The following is a 26,394-nucleotide window of genomic DNA, read 5'->3' as shown; positions in this document are numbered from 1 at the left end:
TACATTAATTGTAATATACATTAATGATTCATTTTAATTGAACATGAAAACAATTGGCATGCAAAACCTGTAACTCACTTAATTACTCTCGTAGTTGACTCTTTTACTTATACTTTTGAGGTAATCAGCAATAGACGCTTCTGTCAAGTTTCTCTACTCTTTTGAGCTTGAAGTCTTTTGCGTCTTTTGTCAATGTAAAATGTTAACGTTAGTCTGTCCTACTTCGTTAATTATCTCGATCCTATGTGATCTACTGTTTGTAACTAAAGGATCTACTTATGTAAGTCTTACTATTGCTATGTGTGTTATGATCTTGACTGTCGAGCAATGTACTATTTATCTGCACATCTTGCGTATTCCGCTTTAGCGGGGTGTGACAGATAGCCATTTTTTGATTATGCATTTTGTACTTTATATTGAGGTTGGATTTACCGGATCCCCTTTTATTCATTTAGACTTATTCTACGATAATTCCATGCATACGTTATATCTTTTATATGTGTTATAGGTCTAGGGTTTCAGGTTAATGGTTTTAGACTAGTCAGAAGCTATTCACCGGAACGGGGTAGAGATCTATGCCCTGTCCCACCACGATGTATACTCATTTGGTGCTTGTAATCTTATGATTAATGATAATATATGAGTTTGCATCTCTATTTATTTCCATTCTTATCATATATATGTGTGTGAATGTTAAAGTCTCAAGAACGGATTCAGGTGGATTCCGCCCACCTGGATTCGTACAGATCTCGATGTTCAAGGGTCAGCGGGACCTTACACATAACAATCAAATATAGTTATCCCTTCAAGGTTATAATCATTTGAAAACTAAAAGAATTGTCAAAACTAGAAAACAAATCTCCACTATCCACTTCTAAAATTTAGATCCACTTTTTCTCTCTTCCTTCTCCTTTGTAATTAATCACGTCCTTCATTTCCTCCACCACTATCCACCATTTGCGGTCATCTTTTTTCGATTGGTCGCCGCCAACACCGCCACCCAGTGCCGGCTATTAGGTGGCTCTTGTAGTGCAAATGAGCCTGGCCCACCATTTTTTAAGGGCCTAGGATAGTCTTATATGTATATAGTATATGACTTTTTAAGATCCACTAATGAAATAAAACTAATAAAATCCAATACTTGCTTTTGACCTACATGCTACATGGCTACAGCCCACATGACAGAATAATGTGTATCTATTTCTTTTTAATCAAACAAACACCCTAACTCTCCATCAATTTGTTTAATTAGTATTGTCATTAAATAACGAAAAAATGTTCCCTTTTATTTAAATATACATACACTGATACACACACTACGTTTCTAAGTTTTCATTTGCATATTTATATAATTATATTTTATTAATTTATTTAATTATATATTGTTAAAAACACACATGTTCTTAACTGTTCAGTTTGTAAAACTTTGCTTTTATTGTCGAAAACATTTATCGTCGTGATATTATGTTATTAACAAGGTAATTTAGAGGTCCACTTTTTATCCTCGAGCCAGACCTTGAAATCTTAATTTATTTTCGGAGATGCCACTGCCGCCACTCTCTCTTTTTTCTGGTGGATACGGTACGAGCGTTGTCCTTATCCGTTCTAAAAAGGGTTGTCACCGGACGCATATATGAGTGACATGAATTTGATGGGCAATGATCCAATAGATGATAGTGTTGGATACGGTACGAGCTCCACCGACGTTGGCTATGTGGTGGTGGTGGTGGCTAGAGAGAAAAGAAAGAGAGAGACAGACAGATCACGATAGTCGTGGTGGTGGTGGTGGTCGATGATGATAATTATGGTGGTCGGAGATAATGACAGTGGTGGTGGTGGTTGTGGTGGTCGGAAATGATGGCGGTGGTCGGAGAGGAGCAACAACAGCAACATGAGCAGTACTGACTCAAGGGTAAGACGAATGAAGTAAAGACTTTAGGTCTCAAAAGTTCAAAGGCCTCATATTTTATATATATAATTGTACATTTGTACATAGAATCTATTACTAATAAGAATTACAAAAAAAATAGGAAAATAAGAAATATAAAATTATGTGTCATGTGATATGTGAATAAACAACGGTATTATATTGAAAACACGTTATCACAATCGTAAAATGAATTACATAAAGCATGAACAATTTTCTTAATCCGAAAGGCCTTGTAATAAAATTTTGCTTTAGGCATCCGATTATGTTGAGCCGCCTCTGAACATGAGAGAGGAGGGAAGCTTTAGTCAGGGCCATAAATCAACACTTTTAGGTGGTTGACATCCATTTGTCATTTTCACAAAAAAAACATAGTTTTCAAATGAACAATTCACTATCTCTACTGCGGAAGATATCTAGTTTTATATATAAAACCAAATATTATGATTAATTTTATGATTTACCGAAATAAGAGGGAAAAAAGTTTTTAGTTAAAAGCGGGTTTGGGGATGGGAGTTACAAAGCTAGCCAAGTTTTTTTTTTTTTTTTTTGTTATTAAGTGTCGGGTGTATAAAGTGGCTAAATGAATCAAGAATGTCCGTATGTATTAAATAAAATATAAATAAATGACAGTTTTTTTTTATTAAGTTAAAAAAGACCATGAAATTCGACTTAATGAATATATTAAATTTATGATAAGTTTATTTATCTGAAACACGGACCATAAATAAATTGAAGACTAGCCGTTAGAGAGACAATAGTTTTAATTTTTAAAAAACCCCTCTTTTCTTCTTTCACATACAAAACAAATTCAAGATTCTGTCTCTCTGCGAAATCTGAACAAGTGATTTTGGTGAGTCTTTTTAATTTTGTTAACTTTCCTTTTTAACTTGATTCACTGATTGGCAAATTTGCGCATCATCTATATCTATAGATACATATATATAATCTTGAAAAGTTCATATTTTTTATTATTAGAAAGTGATTCAGCTTAGGGCTTTTTTTAATAATTATGGTAACCATAGATGAAGTGATTTTAGATTTAATTTAGGAAATTTTAATCTGTAGTTATGGATTTATTATTTATGACCTAATTGTTTGTTTTATTTTTTAAGTTAGGTTATTAGTACTGTATTTGTATATTAAATTTAATTTTCCGAACCATCTTCAATGTGGTAACGCGTGGATAAACAATTCCAAATGATGCCCCGGTTGAATTAACATTGAAAATTTCCGATATGAAAATATGATTTTTTGATTAGCTATGTTTGAATGCATTTTTAAAAATGAAAACGTGTGACGAATCTGTCGCTGGATAAACATTTTTGTTTAGTTCCTGTGAAATCCACAATAACTATGAATGATGCCCCAATTGATCTAAATTTGAAATTTTCCGTTATAAAAACATGGTTTTCATATTATCTATGTTTGAATGCATATTATCTATGGTTTTCATATTTTTTTTATTTTTTTGAATTACTATTCGGAAATATTAAGATTGTTGTGTTTTAAGTTAACAGATAGATAAGCAGTTGTATACGATGACATTAAAGAGTACACCGGCTTCAAAGATAGAAAGAACACCGATATCCACATTTGGAGGGTCTCGAGTATGCGAAGAGAAAATTGTGGTGACACTGAGGTTGAGGCCGCTAAATAAAAGGGAACAATTGGCTAAAGACAATGTATCTTGGGAATTTGATGATCATTCGATTGTATATAAACCACTCCCGAATGAACGCGTTATCCAACCATCTTCCTTCACATTTGGTATATATGCTGATTATCTGTACCAATCCAGTTTATTTTACTTCAGGATCAGCGTGTGTGAGCTAACAAAATAAGTTTTCTGTTCCTTCAGATAAAGTTTTTGGCCCTGCAACAATCACAAGTGCCGTATATGAGGAAGGAGTAAAGAGTGTAGCTTTGTCTGCTCTAATGGGCATTAATGGTGCGTAATACTATATTGGTTTTTATATGCTTGTCCTATTTATAGGTCATATGGTTCTTTGTGATTTTATGCATCTTGTTTTTCAGCTACCATCATTGCATATGGTCAAACAAGTAGTGGAAAAACTTTACTATGAGAGGAATTACAGAAAGAGCTGTAAATGATATTTACCAGGACATGTTGCAGGTAAGTTATAAGACCTATATATGTTTCAAGTTTCTGTCTATATATATACATTGATATATTGTATACGAGTTGAAATTTACTGACATATAATTTAGTATTTTCTTAATACAGACTCCGGAAAGAGATTTCAGAATAAAAATATCAGGCATGGAAATCTACAACGAAAACGTAAGGGACTTGCTGAATGCTGAGTCAGGACGTAATCTCAAGCTTCGAGACGATCTACAGGTAATATAGAAGATTGTATATTTCCAAAACACAAGCTAACTAGGTGTTACGAGTCTTACCAAGAGTTGTAAAACCTGTTCTAATTGCAGAAAGGAACCGTAGTTGAGAAGTTAGTAGAGGAAACAGCCACCGATAACCAACATTTACGAAACTTGATCAGTATTTGTGAAGGTCTGCTTCTGAACGTATTGTATCTAAAAGCATCTGTACTTGTCTTTAGTTGAAATTTGTTTTTTATTTACTTTTGTTCACTTTCCAGCTCAGAGACAAGTTGGTGAGATGGCACTGAATGATACTAGCTCTCGATCACACCAGATAATAAGACTGGTAAGGATATTTTGAGAGATGGTGTATGGTTTCGTATGTGTACATATGATGTGAGCTTGAAGATTCATTATAAAAATGGTTTGTTTTGACAACGTAGACAATAGAAAGCACACTCCGGGAGACTTCAGACTGCTTGAGGTCCTTTGTTTCAAGCCTGGTATAACTTCACCTTCATTCTGAATTTAGTGTTAGTTACTTAAGACCGAAAAGTGAAACACCATAATGTTAAGCATAAACTGTGAAATGTTGTGCAGAATTTTGTGGATTTAGCTGGAAGTGAAAGAGCTTCACAAACAAATGCGGATGGTGCAAGGCTAAGAGAGGGTTGTCATATAAACCTTAGCTTGATGACTCTGACAACTGTGATTAGGATGCTGAGGTGCGTAGAGATGTATCAATATGTTTGTTTTCAGTGTTCATTTGTCCAGATTTCTCTAGTATTGCAGCACTTTCTAGAGTGGCCCATCAACATTTTATTCCTGAAGCTGATTAATCACAAATAGGACCCGTCAACATTTTTTTCCACTTTCTTAAAACTTTTTATAAACAAAGTATTTGTGATATATGATTTATATCCTAAAAAAATGCCAACTTTATTCGAAAATTTTATCTAAGACATTGAAACGGACATTTTCGGGTGACTTTTAACCCATTGACATTTGTAGACATGTGTTTAACATGACTCATTTGACAAACATAAAGTCTTCTTAAATGAACCTGTTTTGGAACAAATGGGTTAAAAACACTCTAGAGTATATTCATAAAATGCATTACTTTGATCACATAGACATTTTTTCTAAAGACGAAGTTAAGCCACTAATTAAGCATCAAATTTAAAGTTTTCTTAACTGTCTGACTAATTATATGGTTGGTTTGGTAATTAAGAATCTGACGGTTCAATGTTTAACTCATTACAATTTTTTATTTGATCTCATTTAGAAGAAAATATGAAAAGTTGTAAATCTTATCACACGATGTGCTTGTGCAGTGTTGGAAAGAGAAGTGCTCATATACCATACAGGAACTCCAAGCTAACTCGTATACTACAGCACTCGTTAGGTGGAAATGCCCGTACTGCCATTATATGCCCTTTGAGCCCAGCTTCTAGCCATGTGGAACAGTCAAGGAATACTCTTTTCTTTGCTTCCCGAGCAAAGGAAGTAACAAACAATGCGCAAGTTAACATGGTACATATGGGTCTTCTCCAATTCATATTACCGTCTTATGCTCTTAAATATGTAAATATGGGTGGGTTGGGTAACAGATACTTCCACATATCTCATTTTTTGTCCAAAACTTTTTTTTGTCCAAAACTATAAATAATAATTTTAATCATTTTGGCGATTTTTATGCAATGTTACACTTTGGGCAACCTATGACCTGTTTGGCCGTTTCCTTTTCAGCTAGTTGTTCTTATATTTTATGTTAGCTGCTTTACCAGTTACAGATATTAGAGAATCCCAATACCTAGTCTGGACGCTTGAGTATTCTTTCGATAACATATGCTAAAGGGTCTTGTCTTGTTGAAAACTTTGATCAGGTTGTTTCGGATAAACAATTGGTTAAGCATTTGCAGAAGGAAGTTTCCGGACTAGAAGCTGAGTTGCGTACCGTTGATCCATCAAATGAAAAAGACTACAAAATTCGTCAGGTATTATATGATAAATCAAACTTCAATTATCTCATTGATTAGAGCTTCTAAATTAAATTTGTTCTAATATCATTTACAGATGGAAATTGAAATCGATGAATTGAGGAGACAAAGAGATCTCGCACAGTCAGAGGCTGAAGAGCTACGTCGTAAACTCCAAGAAGAATCAAAGGTATGTTTCTCTATGTCAAGTCATTAGTTGAGGCTAGGTTAAATGATTTGTCCAAAATGTATGTCAGAATATCTGCATGATACAATATGTGAATACATGTCATCACAACGCAACCAGTTGAATAAAAGATACACATTGGCCCAATTTGTTGGCAGCGTCATTTGATTAATATATGATGGTTTCTATTACTGAATAGTCTGATTTTAACAACTATCGCAGGTACTAAAGCCACAAGAATTTTCAGCGGGTCCATTGGATAAGAAGTGGTTGTCATTTTCTGGAACGTTACCATCAGTCCTTGAAGGCAAGGAACCAACCCGTTTAGAGAAAACAAGAAATACATCAGTTACACAAGGTAGGTGGCAATCATCAACAGCTCCCTTCACATTAATGCATGAAATCAGGAAACTTGAACACCTACAAGAACAGCTAGGTGAAGAAGCAAACAGAGCATTAGAAGTACTGCAAAAAGAAGTTGCTTGTCATAGACAAGGTAATCAAGATGCAGCAGAAACCATTGCTAAGTTACAGGCAGAAATACGCGATATGCATGCCCTCCGTCCGACACAAAAAGAAGTCAACGTTCACCACATGGTCCCAGTCAACAAAAGTGTCTGTGCGAATCTAAAAGATGAGATTACCCGACTCCATTCACAAGGAAGCAAAATTGCGAACCTTGAAGAACAGCTGGAAAATGTTCAGAAGTCGATTGACAAACTGATCATGTCTCTTCCGAGTAACAACAACGATCAACAAGTCAAAAGCCAGTCAATGAGTCCTTTGACTTCTAGCAATACAATCAACAAACCTAGCTTCATAAGGTCTCCCCGCTCGCCACTGTCATTTAGTAGGGAAGTCATAGAGGATGAGACTGAAAATAGAGCTCTTGAAGTAGTGTCTGAGAAAGAAACTCCAAAGGGTGGTGAGGAAGGTGGATATGTCTCGTTAAAGGAAAATACGCCATATGAGGAAAATGCATAAGATGTATCAAACTGCATTGGAAGAAAACCTGCAAAACATCACAACGTATGTTACAGAGCTTAAAGAACGTGTCGCCAAGCTGCAATACCAAAAGCAACTACTTGTTTGCCAGGTAATCAACTATCATATATCCTCTTCATTTTCTATACTGGCAAAATGGGGCAGATTGGGTCAATCAAAAACACTAGATTTCAATTCTTTTGTATATCTGCTATTAAGTACATGTATTGTTTCATTAATTATATTATGTATTAAAATTGATGTTTGGTATGTATATAAGCTGTTAGGGATAAATCATAACCTGAATGGACCCATTAACAAATAAGATGGAAGACATTGGGTAGTCCAAGTTTAAAATTAGGTACTGGTTGAAAGTAGGCCAGGTCAAGTTTGCTTGACACAAAACACCCTTTAGTCCAAATTTTTATAAATCTTACATACAAATAGTTGGTGCGTCAATTTTTTTGAGTAAAATCATTTAGGGGCATCTTTTATGCATTACAAGTATACTTTGGCCAACTTTCGAGTCGTTTGACCATTTGATACGTTTAAACTTTATATACTTTATTTTAATATCCATGTATGGCCTTTGGTGGGTTTACAAGCCAACGATTAAACCCCAATCTTGTAACTCTATATGAATAACAATTGTCACAATTTCTGGTGGATACATTATTTTGGCTGACCTTCAATCTGGTTGTCCTTATTGGATGTAAATACAATTAATTTGACTCATCGTTTTTCATTAAGTCATTTAATATTTGGATTATGTATGTGCTTCTATGCAGGTACTTGAGCTCGAAGCTAATGAAGCAGCTGGATGTGACCTTGAAAACGATGAGAATACAGCAGATATGCCCGAGGTGTCCCCAGTTCCATGGCCTATAACATTTAGGAAGCAAAGACAGAAGATAATAGAGTTATGGGATGTTTGCTTCGTCTCAATTATCCATAGAACCCGATTCTATATGCTGTTTAAAGGAGACCCTGCAGATGAAATATACATGGAAGTCAAGCTTAGGCGGCTTAATTGGCTACAGGAGAATTTGGCTGAACATGGAAATGCAACCCCAGCCCGTGGTGCAGAAGAGCCCACAATCTCCATATCATCAAGGTTACCTTCTTCCCTAATCAATTATTACTTACCATTATTGCCAAACTTTATATTAGCCAAATATCATTTGATAATTGTCCTTGTTTAATCTTTCTTATGGATATTGTGTTAACTATGTTTCTATGCTTTGCAGAAACAATATGATTACATATACTTGTTAAATTATTGAATTAAAACAATTTTGGAGGTTGTCTATTGAATTGTAGGACTTGTAACCTGGTTGACTAATTAATCTGTTCTCCATTAAGCTATCTTTGTTTGACCTGTTTGAGATAGAGTGAATTCTAATTGATGTATTTATAAATAGATGGTAGCATTGGCACTCTTAAAGAAACTGTTTACCATTTCTTTTTCTGGGTGGCAATGTTACTGTCTGAGTAATTCTTATAATTGTTTTATTCCCATCCCTATTTGCCTATATGGTGTCTAGCTCATTATAGAACAGGTGAAACTTTTGGCTATGCTTGTTACAACCTTCTTTTGTTCATATACTTCAGGATTTTGATCCATATGAAGAGAATCCTGGGACTGCTCCTTTCAGTGAGCCTGAGGCTCAGCTAATGCGGAAGCTCTCGATGTCATTTGACCCACACATTTGGGTCAACGTACATTCTGGAATGGAGGTGAGTAATACCTCCTCCCCCTGTTGCTTTTAGACAGACATTTGAAATGTTTATGGATAGTTGTCCATTATGTAGTGTCAAGCAATAATAAGGAAGCATGGCAGATTTCACATCTGGAATCTGCTATCTAGTAATCAAATCGTTAAAATTCGAATATTTGCTTCTTTACATATACAATGACAGTTCTTTCTCGTAACCATTGTATTTACTTTGTTTCATAGGCTCTGTTTATGCCATATGATCACAAAAACACAACGCCAACTGGACTGCAATCACAGAAGATGAAGTTGATGCTTGAAACTTTAAACCACCTTCATTGTGGTGACCGCTGTGCGGTTGGATCGGGAGGCGGATCTGTTGGGTTAGTATCATTTATTTACTATTAGGTGACTTCAATTATTGTTGTTTTTCTATATATCTTTGTTAGAGGTGACAAAATGCCGGGTTGGATGGGTTGATAACGGGTTAAAACAGGCTGGGGTCAGAAGTCAGAACATGTTACCTATAATATGTTTCAAAACAGGTCAGTACAGGGTGCTCACCAGATGAATCTTCAAGACTCGACTCCTATTAAGGTGGATCACCTGATTTCCATAGACGACTATCTAAATGGATACTTAATCGAAAGAAAGAATAGATATGGTGAAAAAAAGTAATTTCTTGACCTTGGTTTGCAAGAAATCAGAACGTATTTCAGACTTTTCTTGCTATCTTCAGTCTTGACCTTGGAGATCACATATGCCTACCATTTCTCTCTGACGTTCTCGGCCTTAAAGAAAACCGAAAAGATGTGTACCATTACTTATTTTTACGGGTATATCAATACCCATATGTTGTCATTAAGTTTGAGGTTGTTTAGCATTTTTTTGGGAAACACAAAGCTACAGGTTAGTGTAGTATCATGATTTTTACAACATTCTTAACACATTATGAACAATATTTATTTGTACACTAATAGAATTTGAAGGTCTTCCACATCGTGTTTTGTTTTCCTTTTGTTTTGTTTGCTGTCTTTGTTTTATAGTATCAAGTTATTGTTATCTAACCGTTTATACTAACATGTTCTGCTGTGTTTAATTGGTGGGTATAAACTAGATTTTTAAACGTTTAAGCAACAACATTTTGGAGAACATATCCCCTTTTTTGGCTTGGAGACTGAGCGTTTGGCCTAGTTTATTTTGAAGTTAATTTCCGAAAATGCTTTTCACCCAAAAAGCTTAAGAGCTAGTAAATCATGAGCCAAACTGTCTAAGAAAAAGGGTTGGTGCTTTGAGCTACCTATCTTTTGTGATCAAATTAGAAACTTAGCTTCTCACGTTGCCACTTCTCCAAAAACAACATTCGACTTGCATGTGATACTTATGTTGGCCATCCAAATTTCAAGTACGGCGCTTTGAGCTACCTATTTTTTGTGATCAAATTAGAAATTTAGCTTCTCATGTTGCCACTTCTCCAAAAACAACATTCGACTTGCATGTGATGCTTATGTTGGCTATCCAAATTTCAAGTACGGCCAGAGAAGGTAAGGCTTTTGAAAAAGACAAAATTACAACTTACTTCTTTACTCTTTTTAAGGTTATCCTGTTTTAAAACTCTGCAAATAATTTGAATGGCCTTTAAATACGTAATCTGTGTTAGGCAACAATTATAACAGGTCAAAAAACTTTTATGGAGTCTTAAATGGAACCAATTCTTAGTAATTGGTCAAAATTGTCAGGTCATTTAACTATTTTTGTCTAGGATATGTGTAAGTTTTATCTCTACCCTAAGGTGAAGTTGTAGCGAGGTTGTTTTCAAAAGGACGTCGAGCCAAAGTGAGATAATGAACGTATGTGGTATGTCTCTCTACACCTTAGAAGTGTAAATTGAAAAATGAAAAATTAAACTAAAAGACATACAGTAGAACCTCTACAAATTAATATTCGATAAATTAATAACCTCAATAAAACTAATAATTTGTCAGGTCCCAACTTGAGACCAATACAAAATTGGACACCAATCAATAAAATAATAAGATAATATTTTTTTTAAACCCAAGGTAAATAAATAGGTCCCATCAAAACCATAAATTAATAATTCTATAAATATTCCAAAATTTTAATATTGTTTAGTAAAAACTAAACTATAGTCACTTGTTTTTTTTTTTAACTTTAAATCTATGCTAAATATATCTTTAAATTTTTACATTGCACTTAAGAGTTGAGACATTGTCGCAACAAAAAGTTGTGAAGAGTTGTTTGCCACTTGCAATGCTTTTTTCCGAATGATCGATTTCAAGATTATTGTATCATCCTAAACTAAATTTTAAACAATAGCCATCACAATTTCTTCAATGCTTTAAACCTCATAACATTCATTACTTTTGTCTGGGATAATCCCGCAACCCATTCACATCTGTTTTGTGCTAACAATGCATACCCGTAATCAATCTCTTAAACTCATGTCTTGTCCATAGTTTACATTGTTTAAATTACTTGAGCCAAATGAATTCATTGCAAAAATTAGATCTTGTCAAAAGCAATTTGCTTTGGATTCTTATTTCATTTAATGTGTGAATGTACATTGGATATGAAAATTTTGAAAGTGATATATGAACCTCTTTAAATTAATAATTAATATTTTATTAATTTATTGATATAATAATATCTCGATAGTTTAATAAAATATCTCGGTCCCAACATTATTAATTTATAAAGGTTTTACTGTATAGACATTATAGTAGGCTTATCTCATCCCATGCATAGGTCAGAAGTTTTTTTCTCTATCATTTAGATAGATCTAGAAGCAACCTATTTACTTACGTAAATGTAATACTGTCAATATCTTAATCGCCTTTAAACACTGCTGTCAACGTATAGGGAGAATGTTACTTACATACTTTTTGGCTAAATATGTCAATACAATACTATATTTCTACAATAAATACTTATATATAACTATATAATCAAATACCCTTTCGATTCACGAATCAAAAAATTAGGTTTCTAAGTCAAGTCGAAAATAACAAGTTGATAACTATCGACTTTTGTACCATCTATCTAAAGAAATGGCAATGGAGGAAGAAACAAAATAGAATAACACATGAAAATGTTGTAAGAAATACTTTGATACTCGTATAATAAAAAGAAGTAAAGAAATCTAAAACCGATAAATAAGAAGTATCTCGGTCAAGTTGATAGTTTGTGAAACGATTATACTAAAATGCATCAAAACAAATAAAATAAAAAATAGAAGTTGCACATATAGTTTAAGAAATTATAAAAACCAAGTTATTTCTACACCCAAAGAGAAAAACTATTACAAAAGTATTTTTAATTAATTTCAAGCTAAGATAATTTATTTGATAATCGTATGATATAAACAAATTATTTGGGTACCTCTTGGTTTCTGCCATCTATAGAATAGTTGTTTAGTGCTCCCAGGTCAAACCTAGCGGTGGTTGGTGTAAATATATTCCTAAAGCTCTTACAGTCATATATGAATATCTTTTCAACAGCTTGAAAGCAGCCACAAATGATGACATCATCATCATTAGGGTGGTTAATATGTACGGCAGCTCCTCCTCTTTTCAACCTCCACACCTCTGTAAGCCTCTTTGAGTTATATACGCTAATGGATCTCAATTTACTAATACCGCCGCCTTCTTCACCAACATCAATGTCGAATAACGCTTGAATGGAACCACAATGAGTAACATCGATTGTTTCAAGATGAGGCAACAATGGCATCGGATTCCTCGGAAACACATTCACAAGATTATCACAGTATATCACTACAATCTGTCGCAATGAGCAGAAGCAGGTGGCATCATCAACTACTTCCGGCCATATATTCTTCAATGCCTCCATCCGATAAATCCTCAATTCCTCCAACCTAGGAGGGATCATAGCCTGCAAGGTAATAAAAAATTATACTCAAATAGATTACAAATATTCTTTTTTTTTTTTTTTTTTTTAAAAAAATACTCATCTTCAAATACCTGTTTATTGAAGAAAGGTTTATCATCAATAGTAGAACTGCCACTGGACATAATCGATGATTTATACTCTCCCGCCGGATAAATGCTTGTCAAGTTTGGAAGGCCCTGAAGATGCAACGACACTAGTTGCGGTAGATGGATTACAATATTGTTAGTGTTGGACGACAAACCTTCCAACTTTGGTAGATTAAGCAAACGTAGATACTTCAGCCCCTGAAACCTAATGTCATCGACCCCTTGTTCTTCTTCGCTGTATACCAGTGCTTCCATAACAGGGCATTCCTCAATTGTGAGACGTTCAAGCTTCAGCAGGCCCCTTGCTGCTGGGACTGTAAACAGGTATCTCAAGTCGGCACACTTTTCCACTGAGATATATCGCAATGAGCAGCAGCAGGTGGCATCATCAACTACTTCCGGCCATATATTCTTCAATGCCTCCATCCTGCTAATTTCCAATATCTCCAACCTAGGAGGGATCATAGCCTGCAAGGTAATAAAAAATTATACTCAAATAGATTACAAATATTCTTTTTTTTTTTTTTTTTTTTAAAAAAATACTCATCTTCAAATACCTGTTTATTGAAGAAAGGTTTATCATCAATAGTAGAACTGCCACTGGACATAATCGATGATTTATACTCTCCCGCCGGATAAATGCTTGTGAAGTTTGGAAGGCCTATGAGAATCAACGTCACTAGTTGCGGTAGATGGATTACAATATTGTTAGTGTCGGACGACAAACCTTCCAACTTTGGTAGATTAAGCAAACTTAGATACTTCAGCCCCTGAAACCTAATGTCATCGACCCCTTGTTCTTCTTCGCTGTATACTAGTGCTTCCATAACAGGGCATTCTGAAATTGTGAGACGCTCAAGCTTCAGCAGGCCCCTTGCTACTGGGACTGTAAAGAGGTATCTCAAGTCGACACACTTGGTAATACGAAGGACTCTTAAATTATAAAACAAGCTGTGTCGAGGTACAGATTTCGGTAAAACTTCTTCAAGGTTTTTCATGCCACTGCCAGCTTCCAAGTAAAGCACTTCTGTTTTCGGAAACAACTCATTCATTCCAGATTCCAACAATTCATCTTTGTTAGCGACTTTTAACATCAGCGTGTTCTCGGAATTTCGCACATTATCGGGGCTACCATTTTCTAAGTAACGTCCCATAGATATACGGAATCTTTCAAGCTTATTATATGACATATTCTTTGACTCAGGATTGTTCTCAACGAATTCAAAGTCAAATGCAGAAAGATTCTTGGAACGTTCTGCCAATTCTTTGTAGTTTATATCTGTGAATCTTACAACCTTTCCATTAGCAACCTCTATATATAGCTCTTCAAGCTTGACCAGGTTTTCCAAGACCCCTTCATCGATCCGTAGATCCATACAGCCTGTCAAATCAAGTAGCTTTAGCTTCACTAGCTTCCCGATTGCAGATGGTAAATATTCGATGCCAGAATGAGCAAAGCTGAGCACTTCCAAGTTCAAAAGATGATCACCAATAGGAGAGCAATCAAACATCAATGAGCATTGATGTAGACAGAGTGTTCGAAGTGTGGTAGAGCATTGAAGCGATGTGGGAAGCAGAGGATAATACAACTTCTCAAATGCCATAACTTGAAGATTTTCCATTTTCTCATAAAAATCATCAGGAAACTTAAGAGATTCATCGCCATTCATAAGTCTCAATAGGGATACTTTTGGGTATTTAAAGTCTCTTGGGAACTCAGACATGCCCATACATGTCAAAGAAATCCTTCTGCAAGACTTGCTCATTTCAGCTCTACTCCAATTTGAAACATCACTGTGGTTAATGATCCATGGATGATTGCCTTCAGAAACTTTAGCAACCACAAAAGCAAGCACAAGATCGTGCATTTTGACACACTCGGAATGATCGCTACTGAGCAATAAATTTGCATTTTTGAGATCAAGTACACATGTTTTTGTCCGGTCTCTGGCGTCCCCCAGAGTAGGAACTTTATTTAACAACTGAAGCCCCCATGCGTATCTTGTCAGATCCTCGATTGGAATATTGAAGTCATCCGGAAACAAACCACAAAGCAGAAAAACTGCTTTAGCATCTTCATCAGCTAAAAAGTTATAACTTATCTCAACAATTTTTTGCACATTCTTATCGAGTTCATTTTTCTTCAAACGGTGAAGTGTATTCCTCCATGCCCACTTTTCTTTAGATCTAAGGTTTGTTGCAATGAGTTTGATGGCTAAGGGTAAGAAACCACATCTTTTCACGATTTTAACTCCCATTTCTTTGAGGTCCGGGTCTGAAACTTTTGAAATATGAAAAAAGAAATTATTCGCTTCTAACTCCTCCATCACATCTACTCTAACAACTCTAAGATCTAAATCATCTTCTGCAACAATTTGTGTACAAACGTTTTCATTTCTTGATGTTAGCAACAACTTGGAGCTGTTTGGCAAAGGACATAGTCCAATGTCTTTAAGCTCAACCTTCTCCCAAACATCATCCAATATTACTAGAACCTTCTCTTTTCTTTCTTTTGAAATCTTCTCAAATGCTATGCGAAGAAGTTCTGCCCTTGCGCCTTCACTTGTTTCCGTTAAAGGATGCCGTAAGTATTCTGCCACGGTTTGCTGAATTTTTAATGTGTTCATCTTTTCCCCGATAACCACCTTCACAACCCAATCAAACATTTCCTTATCTTCCACAGCCTTTTTCAGTTGTTCCATCATTGTGGTCTTCCCCACGCCACCCATTCCGCACAGGGCTACCACTTGGGCCTTGTGATCTTGTTGAAGGAAACCGAGCGCCTCCTTAAAAATCTTGTCTCTTGAATTGAAGAAATTGTGAGCATCATCACCATCTGACGGTGCAGAAGTGGATGCCTTTTTGGAGCTCACTTTTCCAAGAGGTTTGGGAGCATCACTCCAGCTTGTCTGAGTATTATCTATAATAAGACCTTCAATTTCCCCGGCAATCTTGAACGCCTTCCTTCCTGTTCGGTACCTCTTTTTCAAATTAAAACACCCATGGACGTTGCTAGAAATTCTTTCAGCATCTTCCTCAGTCTTTTCGACTGCTTCCAACCAATCTAGTACACCAGTCGGTATCTCCAAGTTGCATCTGCTGTTTGTTTCCATATGCCCTTTGACACCAACCCGTGTATCATGCAGTTTCTTCATCCTGGTACTCATTTTCCGAACATGTTTTGTGGAGAAAAGGAGATATCCCAGGTGTCTCTTGACAGGCACCAATAATGATTCAACAACGGGACCAAGGATTGCTGATAAAAATTCCATTTCAGTCTAAGACCTACAAAATCACACGTATATGCGTTCATACAAACTAATGATTCAAAAGGATTTTAATAATATTTTAGTCAAAATCATATCAAACAAAATTTATTATCTATAATATGTTCAGTCGATTATAGATACAGATATAAGTACTAACTATCCATACAATTATTTATTACGGAGTATGTATATAAAACATTTCAGTAGGTTCTTAGAGTTAATATTTGGTAATAAACAGTAATGTAACACAGAGTATATTTTAGTCAAAATCATCTATTTTTGGGGTGATTTAAATTATTATTATCATATAAATTCATTTAAAGTGTAACAGAGATGCAAAGTTACTTTCCTTTTGAACATTAAAAGGGAAGTCAACAATTTACTGAAGTATCATTATAACAAATTTTAACAAAAAAGGAAAAAAATAAAAGAGAAAAAAAAAAAGTGTACCAGAAAAGTGATTATGCAGGATCTGGATCTGGATCTGCTGCTTGATTATAACAGGTCAAACAATTAACCACGATATTAGACCACCTACCTACCTTATCATTGGAGGAGGGATTAATTAGAGAATATAAGCTTTGTCTAAAAATGTCATCTTAATTAGTGTTAATTACACATGGACCCTCTCAGTTGCACCATATTTCATTATCAATCCCCTATCTCTTTAAAAAACTACTCTTTTTTTATTTCAAAAGTTGGGTGTATGATTAGTGATTTAGTATGTAAACAAAGGATGTGTGTGTTAGTTGCTTAAAGCTCTCACTTGTTTGGTTTTTAGAAAAGAAAATGATAAATCTTTCTAACAAATTATATATAAAATAATAAAACCAATTAATATGTCCATATTGGGGTAACGAATCATATTTTACTTAAATGTAGTTGTCTAACCAAGGTTTTATTTTCCCTTCTCGTGGTCAGTTCTAACTATTTTCTTTGTCATCGACAAGATTATAATCTAAAGAGATTCGAACTTGGAAACTATATATAACTTATAAAGTTACACGTTAACTCTAACTTATGTGATTAGCTTCATTTCAACTCTACAAATACTAACAAGTCAAGTTAAGAATTAATCCTCAAAAACAACCCAAAATTTTATATGATAACAATTTGCTTCATGAATCAGATCGAATCAGTGATAATTCCAAATGTTATCGGTCGAGATCATAAACACATTAAAGTATCAAATATTAATTATTGATTTTTGTATCAAAACAAATGATCACAATAAACAAACCAACTAACAAATGTACGGCAGCCATCGATTTCATTTTGCACGAAGACACGTCCATTTCACGAGCCATCTGATTTTTCGAAACGTGTACCCAACTCATCGTTCGGTCCGAGACATCACACTTTGTCAAAAACTCCAACACCTTCCTGAATATCTTCAACATTTCAATCCCAAAATATCAAGTTTTTATCAGCAACAAATACAGAATTCCAAGTCCATGGGTGCACCAGCATGTACAGAAACTTCATTCAAGGTTAAGTACACGAGATCAAGTTTAGCTTCCTAACTGTTTAGTTTCTCCCACCAATTTCACCATCTCCTTCACACCATGAAACCGATACCATAAACAATCTGCAGTCATCACATGACACAAGCCTCGGGGAGTTCTCGTGAATGTACGGTGGTGGTCGAGTTGTTTGGACCCGAACATGAAATCAACTGGCAGATCATGCTGCGAGTTTATCACTCTCCGAGTACATATAAAATAACCCTGTTACAAACTACTGCAGATCAAGAGCAGATGACCCCAAAATCAACTAGCAGCCTTTGGATTTCTCACATGAATCTAAAGACTCGTCCCATGAACCGATCCGACCTACAGCAAGTATCAAGAAGTGACAGCTTTGTATACTTGTGTTGACTTTTGTTTATGTTGACTTCTGATAATCAATAGAGTGTCGTGATAGATATCTAGGGAAAGTCTGTATGGATCCTCATAGACATCTGATGCTCCACTGTTGCATGTTCATGTCCGGAGAAAATGATTGTGTTGACTTTTGATTGCCAAATTATCAAAGTTAACTTCATATACTCCAAGAACTGGCTTTGATCTTGCATGTTTCATTGATGCAACCTATTATAATCATGTTATCGTAATCAGATACATTGGTATGTAATAATAGTATTATTAAAGCACCTAGCTTCTGGCGCAATAGCCAAGCCGGGGTACCTTCTGGGTATCTTGGCGAGAGGGAATGTTGGCTTGGAGGTCATGGGATCAAATCTTGTATTCCCCATTGACCTCGGGCATTTACCTCTTTAGCGTAAAATGGGCTCCCTCTGGGGTACCATCGGTATAAGGCGCCTCGAACCCTGAGCATACTGCACGTTTGGATGTCACTGCTCAGCTCGATAGAACGACCTTCCCACCCGTCGTTCAAAAAAAATAAAAATAAAAAAATAGTATTATTAATTTTTTATATTAACATGATTCATGTCGACAGAGGCAGCCAAACGGGTCAGTTGTGTAACACGCGACACCTTCACTTTTAAGGGTAAGTTTGGGGTTTCAGTACGGGTCAAAACCAGTTGTTCGAATCAACCCAAACAGCTTCTTATCTAAAAAAATTATTTTTACTAAAGATACATTCGCTAGTACTGTATTATTATACTTTTGATAATAATCTGCCTGTTTGAAAAAATACTTAAAACGTTAAAATTAAAAGAACAGCCACCCTTTGAAATTTCAGCTAACTTTTGTATGTTTATTATTTTACCATATTTGCAGAAAAAAGCCCCAAACTGACCCATCAGTTCCTATCATAACCTTGTGCCAAGATTTTGTTAAAAATCTTCAGTTCATTCTACCAGGGCTTGAACAACCTCCGACTACAAAAATGTTGCCATACACAGTGGTAACCGAGAATAAAAATTGACCCTTCAGAATTTCGGCCTCAACTTTATGCTATTTGTTGAAACATAACCGAGACAACTAGGGGTGTCCACTACTAATGAACTTCACCAAATTTTTCTAGCAAGACATAAACCAACCACAATAAACATCGATTTGAGAAATCAAAAGTAGTCCATAAAAAGAATAGGGATTGTAGCTGCTTACTTGTCTTCATCATCAGCTCCATTTTCACCGTCAGGTTTATCACTGTCCGGAGCTCCATCATCCCCGGGATTTTCAAGAAGTTGTTGAGCAGCTTTGAGAGCTTTCAACCCCTCTCACGACGAGCTGCCGCCGCTTGCTCTATAGTTTCTTCTTCTTCAATAGCCATGTCTTAAGATCACAACCAACCTACATATTTTCACAGGGGCACATAATAGAGTCTCATTAGCATATGACGATAATGATTGATAGATTAACTACAAAGCTTCTTGCTAAGCCGATTTCGTACGCCTAATCTAAGAGTTCGAAGCTCAATGTCATCTTAAACAAACAACATTTGCGGAAAAGCCCTAATAACATTTCGAATAGAGAGATAAAGTAATTGGGGAAAGCATGAGTTGCAGTCATTCAAGCAACTTTAAGATATCGAAAACAGCCCCATAAAAAGTCGTTAAATCGAAACGACAAGAAGGTGATGTCACTACTAGAATAGGTATTAATAATTAGGGTTTTATTATGATATATATGAACATATGTATCTCAACAGCAGCTTAATAATTACTGTAATTACTATGATGGATGAATGAATGAATGAATGAATTCAAATATAAAAAAAACCTAAATCAATTAACTTTTTCGCCTTCAGAAGTGAAAAATAATAACAATATTATAAATAGATACACAGACGCAAAAGAGAAAACTCACCTGACCAACTGATGAACGAACCCCAAAATCTCACTCCCTCAGAAAGAGTTTTATTCTTTTTTTCCTTTAAATGTTGGCTTTTAATTAGCTTTTTAATTAGAGCTAACTTCAAGAATGGTCCTTGTTGTTTCCAAAACATCAGGTTTTGTCCTTGTGGTTTCATATCCACACTAGTGATAAGTAAGTAACTAAGTAACTGCTCAGTGCCGTATTTCGCGGGTTTTGAGCTCTAATACCTCGATGGTGTATGCGTGAGGTTAAGATGTAGGCAGACCTTACCTCTACCTAAGTAGAGAGGCTGCTTCCAGTTTCTACCTAAATGGTAGAAAAGGCCCTCAAACCTTTGCATGGGATGGGGATCAAACCCATGACCTCTGTCTCCAGAGGCAAAGGTGTTTACCATTGATCCAACCATGCTGCTTAGTTATCATATCCACACTAGTGATCCTTTATAGAATTATAGATCCCTGATTTTAGTTTTTAGTTTTCTATATATTCTGGTGTTCTATTCTTGGGAATATAAGGTTCAAACTTCGTCGATCACACTACTAGAAAAAGGGTTATTCTTGACGCGCAATGTGCGTCATAAAACGGTCAGATAACGCGCAAATGCCCGTCAAGGAAGGACCAGTCATAAATTTTCATGACCCGCATTTGAGCGTCATCCGTCTATGACGCGCACGTATGACATACATTTATGACCCACTTTTTTGACATATAAAATCATTTTTTTTTATTTTTTCTATTTTTTAAAACCTGATTATATACATAATAAACCTGGCAATAAATTAACCTGATAATAGTACAAAATTAACGCATTTCATATATATCAAAACCATGCGTCACCAATTCATTACATAACGATTCTTGTCCAAAAAGATACCGATAATTAGCTAAATGCGGTTTACAATACTTTCTACGTAAAAATGAAATTCGACATATAAATTGCCCATTCTTCTCGAATATCGTCTAAATCCGCATCCATGTACTCATTGCTATCACCACCAATCTAGTAAAAAATAAAACAACATTTTATCATAATGATGAGAACTGCATCCAAGGACTCAAGACAGCAGTCATAAAACTGCTAGGATATGCACAAATTAGTCGCAAAACAAACTTACCGTCGTGAACTTTCTGCATCCAAGTAACTAGGTCTGCACCCTGATTTCTCCATTCTCACTTATACAGTAGGGTTGAATTATGGCCGCACAAGCTGCAAGACGAGAAGCATCAGTTGACCTTATTTGTTGCAACCTTTATACGCATGATTTTCTTCTCAAGCACTCTGTAAAATTCACAAAAAAGATAAGATATCCTTAGGCATTGTATTTCTGTACACCAAATATAGGACAAAAGAATACAGGGTTCGCATTGTAGACAATGTAGACAGTCCAAGGTTATATCCTGCCACCTTGCCACAACACAACCAGTTTGAGTCACAATTAAGTTAGCTATTAGCCATCAGAGTTTAGCCATAAAAAATATAACTGGTTGACCCGGTCTGTAGAGTCTAATAGTAATACATAAGCAGAGACACATATATACAAATCACAACACTTATACTATGGCTGAGCACAAGTCCAAAATTCTGCATTCAACTAAAAGTTTGAAACTTTGTTGTGGGTACTGCTTGATATGATAAATTTACTAAACCAATTTTTCATTCACATTGAAGTCCATACTTGGCGGCTTTGTACATGCATTATGAAAATGATTATTTGTTTATTGCACTTCAAGCAACATCGACCATTTTCATGTGTTTTGGTTAATCTATCTTGGACTATGTTATTTTAGTTACAGATTTACAGAAGACCCATCCAAGAAAGCCAATGGACAGTTTCTTTTTTTTTTTTTTTTTGTTTATTAGTCAAAACTCAAAAGGTAAATCTGCAGAATAAGTAGTGTTTATGTGTGTACTGGTTTATCATATCAAACAACTTTTGGTACTGCTAACTGCTCTAAAAATAAACTAGATGATTTTTATTGCACATTATACCATAACTCCAACCTGTTTCCTACATTAACTCGGTTTGTAACACCCCAACAAGGCAGAATAATGGGATATCACAAGAAAAGCGCAGCACGACATGGAAATTAAGTAGAGACAAATCTAGATGCATTAAAAGGATTGGGAATCCCTACAAGCTAGTCAATTACAAATCCGAGACCATACAAAAATGCACAAGGAGCACGACCATCAAACGTTTACAAAAGAGAGTACAAAAGATGGTATATGATCCTAAGCATAACCCATAAGCAGGGACAATGAATCACGGATCCACAGTAAAGTCCAAGTCTAATCCTAGCATGCAAACAATCAATTATCATCCAACACGTCTTTGATTCACTTGTTTACCTGAAAAGTGTACTAAAACGGGTCAACATAAAGTTGGTGAGTTCGTAGGTTTAAACAATAAAGTCTAGTGTGTCGGGATAACAACCGTTAACCATATACGAGGATTAATAACGTTCAATAACGTGGGCTCAACAACCCAATTGTTGTTACTGCTAGATACTTATGTTGGACTCGGGCTTGGACTTTTGTGGATCAAGGATTTATTGGCCCATTGCTTTACTTTATGCTTAGGATCGATAGTGTAACATCCGTAAGTTTTTCCTTTAGTCTTCTATGTATACTCATTTTACGTCAAAAGTGTAAGTGATTTTTAGACCTGATTATAAACTTAGAAATGTACGTTTAAGTTCTATTAGCATAATAAGACCTTATGAAGTTCAAGAAATGCCAAGTAACTATTTATACTAGAAATGTATTACGGACAAATTAGTCATCCAAATCAAATAATCTATTTGAATTCATGAAGTAATTTGGACGAAATCAAGATTTTGTATCGTAAGAACTAAAATTCTAAAGTTCTTTACACTAGAGTATACAATGATTAAAATAATACCTTAACTTCATGTAAGTTGAAAAATATGTATAATTTCACTATAAGTATTGATATTTCATAAATTATGAAGTTTTATTATATGTAAATTAATAAAATATTTACATATAATTATAATGTTCTAGATATATCAATGGAAAACACATGTAATTCTATAGATTAAAAGGTGGTGAGGTAAAGACACTTGTTTTAATCTTAAGTATCTAAAACCACACCTAATGATTCCACTAACCTTATAACCACTGAAATCTTCATTTGTTTCATTTTTAAAGACTAAAAAAAGCACATACAAAAACACATACAAATTTCTATCTTTACTTACAAATCTGAATTCTATCATCTAATAATAATTACTATCAATATCAATATCAATTATAAGAACATAGATATACACTACTTTAGCAAGGAGACCAAGTTATCTACTAACAATTACAAGAAAATCAATGGGTCATCATCATTAAGCTCGACATATTAGGTCTTGGTGTCTCGAAATCTCAGTCAACAAAGTAAGGTATATCCTTTATTATATTATATGTATTACATAAATATTTATTTGAGTTCTAGTTACTATAAAGATTTTGTCAAATTATTATACTAGTTATGTAAATCTAATATTTTTGAATAAAGATCTAGGAATAAAATTCTATACATGAGCTTAAACACTGTCATAATTTTCCTATGAAAAGCTAAAAACTAATGTGATTTATTGATAACTAGCTAAATTTGATGGGTTTTTATAACAAAATTTCATATTGTTGTGAACATTTCCTTTAAAATCTTGAAAACAAAGTTAACAGATATTGATTTTTTTAAATTGTATATCAGGGAACTAAACGGCATGTTAAAACAATAATAATAATTTCAAATTGGTGCCAAACAAATTTTATGTTTGTAGACCACTTGCCTAGTTAAATCAACAAGGAGTTCAAGAATTTGGTGTAATAATTTTAATCGGTGGAAACTAACTAGTATATTTAATCTTTTTTTAGGTTCGGTATATTTAACTCGGTGAAGTTATAATCTCGTATGGAACTTTAATTTTTGTGAAATAATGATTAAATTTGGTGAAGTAATTAATTATCATGGAACGTGTAATTTGTTAAAATTTTTAGTTTAGTGAAATTTTCATTTCGATGGACACTAATGTCGACCATCATTTTTTTTAACAAACTAGAATTCATTTTCTTAAACAAACTATGTAAGTAAAAACTCAAATGTGAATTTATAAAATTAATTTGATTTTTTTTATAAACATAAACAATGACTAAATTAATGAATTATACCATACATTTATATTCACATTGAGATGTCTTGTTATTGCTCTTGAACTGTACATGCTAATAACTAGAACATTATTTCCTATTGAGGAAATCCTGAAAGACGGTCATTTTGCTATTAACTCATTGGAGCCTAGGGTATTTATGAATAGCGCTATTTAGGGCAAGCCAGCCCTCACTTGCCGGTTGGCACGTGCATAATATCCGACCTAACCCGTGTACTAATCATACGTGGGACTTATTGTGAAATGTTGGAACGGCCAAGGCTTAGCAATTTGAGCATCTCTTTCACACTGTTAATTATTATATCTTTCGTTACATATTGAAATTGATATCTGTAGTGCGTTACTAGTAACTGCTATAGCTTACATTATAATTACATTAATTGTAATATACATTAATGATCCATTTTAATTGAACATGAAAACACTTGGCATGCAAAACCTGTAACTCACTCAACTATTCTCGTAGTTGACTCTTTTACTCATACTTTTCAGGTAATCAACAATAGACGCTTTTGTCAAGTTTCTCTACTCTTTTGAGCTTGAAGTCTTTTGCGTCTTTTGTCAATGTAAAATGTTAACGTTAGTCTGTCCTACTTCGTTAATTATCTCGATCCTATGTGATCTACTGTTTGTAACTAAAGGATCTACTTATGTAAGTCTTACTATTGCTATGTGTGTTATGATCTTGACTGTCGAGCAATGTACTATTTATCTGCACATCTTGCGTATTCCGCTTTAGCGGGGTGTGACAGATAGCCATCTTTTGATTGTGCATTTTGTACTTTATATTGAGATTGGATTTACCGGATCCCCTTTTATTCATTTAGACTTATTCTACGATAATTCCATACATACGTTATATCTTTTATATGTGTTATAGGTCTAGGGTTTCAGGTTAATGGTTTTAGACTAGTCAGAAGCTATTCACCGGAACGGGGTAGAGATCTATGCCGTGTCCCACCATAATGTATACTCATTTGGTGCTTGTAATCTTATGATTAATGATAATATATGAGTTTGCATCTGTATTTATCTCCATTCTTATCATATATATGTGTGTGAATGTTAAAGTCTCAAGAACGAATTCAGGTGGATTCCGCCCACCTGGATTCGTACAGATCTCGATGTTCAAGGGTCAGCGGGACCTTACACATAACAATTAAATATAGTTATCCCCTCAAGGTTATAATCATTTGAAAACTAAATTAATTGTCAAAACTAGAAAACAAATCTCCACTATCCACTTCTAAAATTTAGATCCACTTTCTCTCTCTTCCTTCTCCTTTGTAATTAATCACGTCTTTCATTTCCACCACCACTATCCACCGTTTGCGGTCATCTTTTTTCTATCGGTCGCCGCCAACACCGCCACCCAGTGCCGGCTATTAGGTGGCTCTTGTGGTGCAAATGAGCCTAGCCCACCATTTTTTAAAGGCCCAGGATTTTCTTATATGTATATAGTATATGACTTTTTAAGATCCACTAATGAAATAAAACTAATAAAATCCAATACTTGCTTTTGACCTACATGCTACATGGCTACAGCCCACATGACAGAATAATGTGTATCTATTTCTTTTTAATCAAACAAACACCCTAACTCTCCATCAATTTGTTTAATTAGTATTGTCATTAAATAACGAAAAAATGTTCCCTTTTATTTAAATATACATACACTGATACACACACTACGTTTCTAAGTTTTCATTTGCATATTTGTATAATTATATTTTATTAATTTATTTAATTATATTTTGTTAAAAATACACATGTTCTTAACTGTTCAGTTTGTAAAACTTTGCTTTTATTGTCGAAAACATTTATCGTCGTGATATTATGTTATTAACAAGGTAATTTAGAGGTCCACTTTTTATCCTCGAGCCAGACCTTGAAATCTTAATTTATTTTCGGAGACGACACTGCCGCCACTCTCTCTTTTTCTGGTGGATACGGTACGGGCGTTGTCCTTATCCGTTCTAAAAGGAGTTGTCACCAGACGCATAT

At 34.7% G+C, this 26,394-nt stretch overlaps 2 protein-coding genes and 2 pseudogenes across 2 annotated transcripts; 2 read left to right on the top strand and 2 right to left on the bottom strand.

Moving 5' to 3' along the window:
* The first annotated feature begins 3,468 nt into the window (after window positions 1–3,468).
* Window positions 3,469–8,698, top strand: LOC122604198 (annotated as a pseudogene).
* Window positions 8,699–8,986: 288 nt separating this feature from the next.
* LOC122604197 lies at window positions 8,987–9,680 on the top strand (the record flags this gene model as incomplete). Its single annotated transcript, XM_043777092.1, has 2 exons — window positions 8,987–9,160; window positions 9,382–9,680. Coding segments are annotated over 2 exons (339 nt in total), but the record flags the coding sequence as incomplete, so codon positions are not given.
* A 2,845-nt stretch (window positions 9,681–12,525) lies between these two features.
* LOC122604196 (probable disease resistance protein At4g27220) lies at window positions 12,526–16,457 on the bottom strand. Its single transcript, XM_043777091.1, has 3 exons — window positions 13,712–16,457; window positions 13,140–13,622; window positions 12,526–13,050 (listed from the first exon to the last, which is right to left on the bottom strand). Exons 1-3 carry the CDS (start codon window positions 16,424–16,426, stop codon window positions 12,526–12,528), a joined length of 3,723 nt encoding a protein of 1,240 aa, XP_043633026.1. The 5' UTR covers window positions 16,427–16,457.
* Window positions 16,458–17,616: 1,159 nt separating this feature from the next.
* Window positions 17,617–19,442, bottom strand: LOC122604195 (annotated as a pseudogene).
* Between the last annotated feature and the right edge of the window lie 6,952 nt (window positions 19,443–26,394).

This window comes from Erigeron canadensis, chromosome 6 (genome assembly GCF_010389155.1).
Source record: "Erigeron canadensis isolate Cc75 chromosome 6, C_canadensis_v1, whole genome shotgun sequence".
In the NCBI taxonomy this organism is placed as follows: domain Eukaryota; kingdom Viridiplantae; phylum Streptophyta; class Magnoliopsida; order Asterales; family Asteraceae; genus Erigeron; species Erigeron canadensis.
Note: the sequence above shows the minus strand (reverse complement) of the source record. Positions and strands in the feature narration are given on the sequence as shown.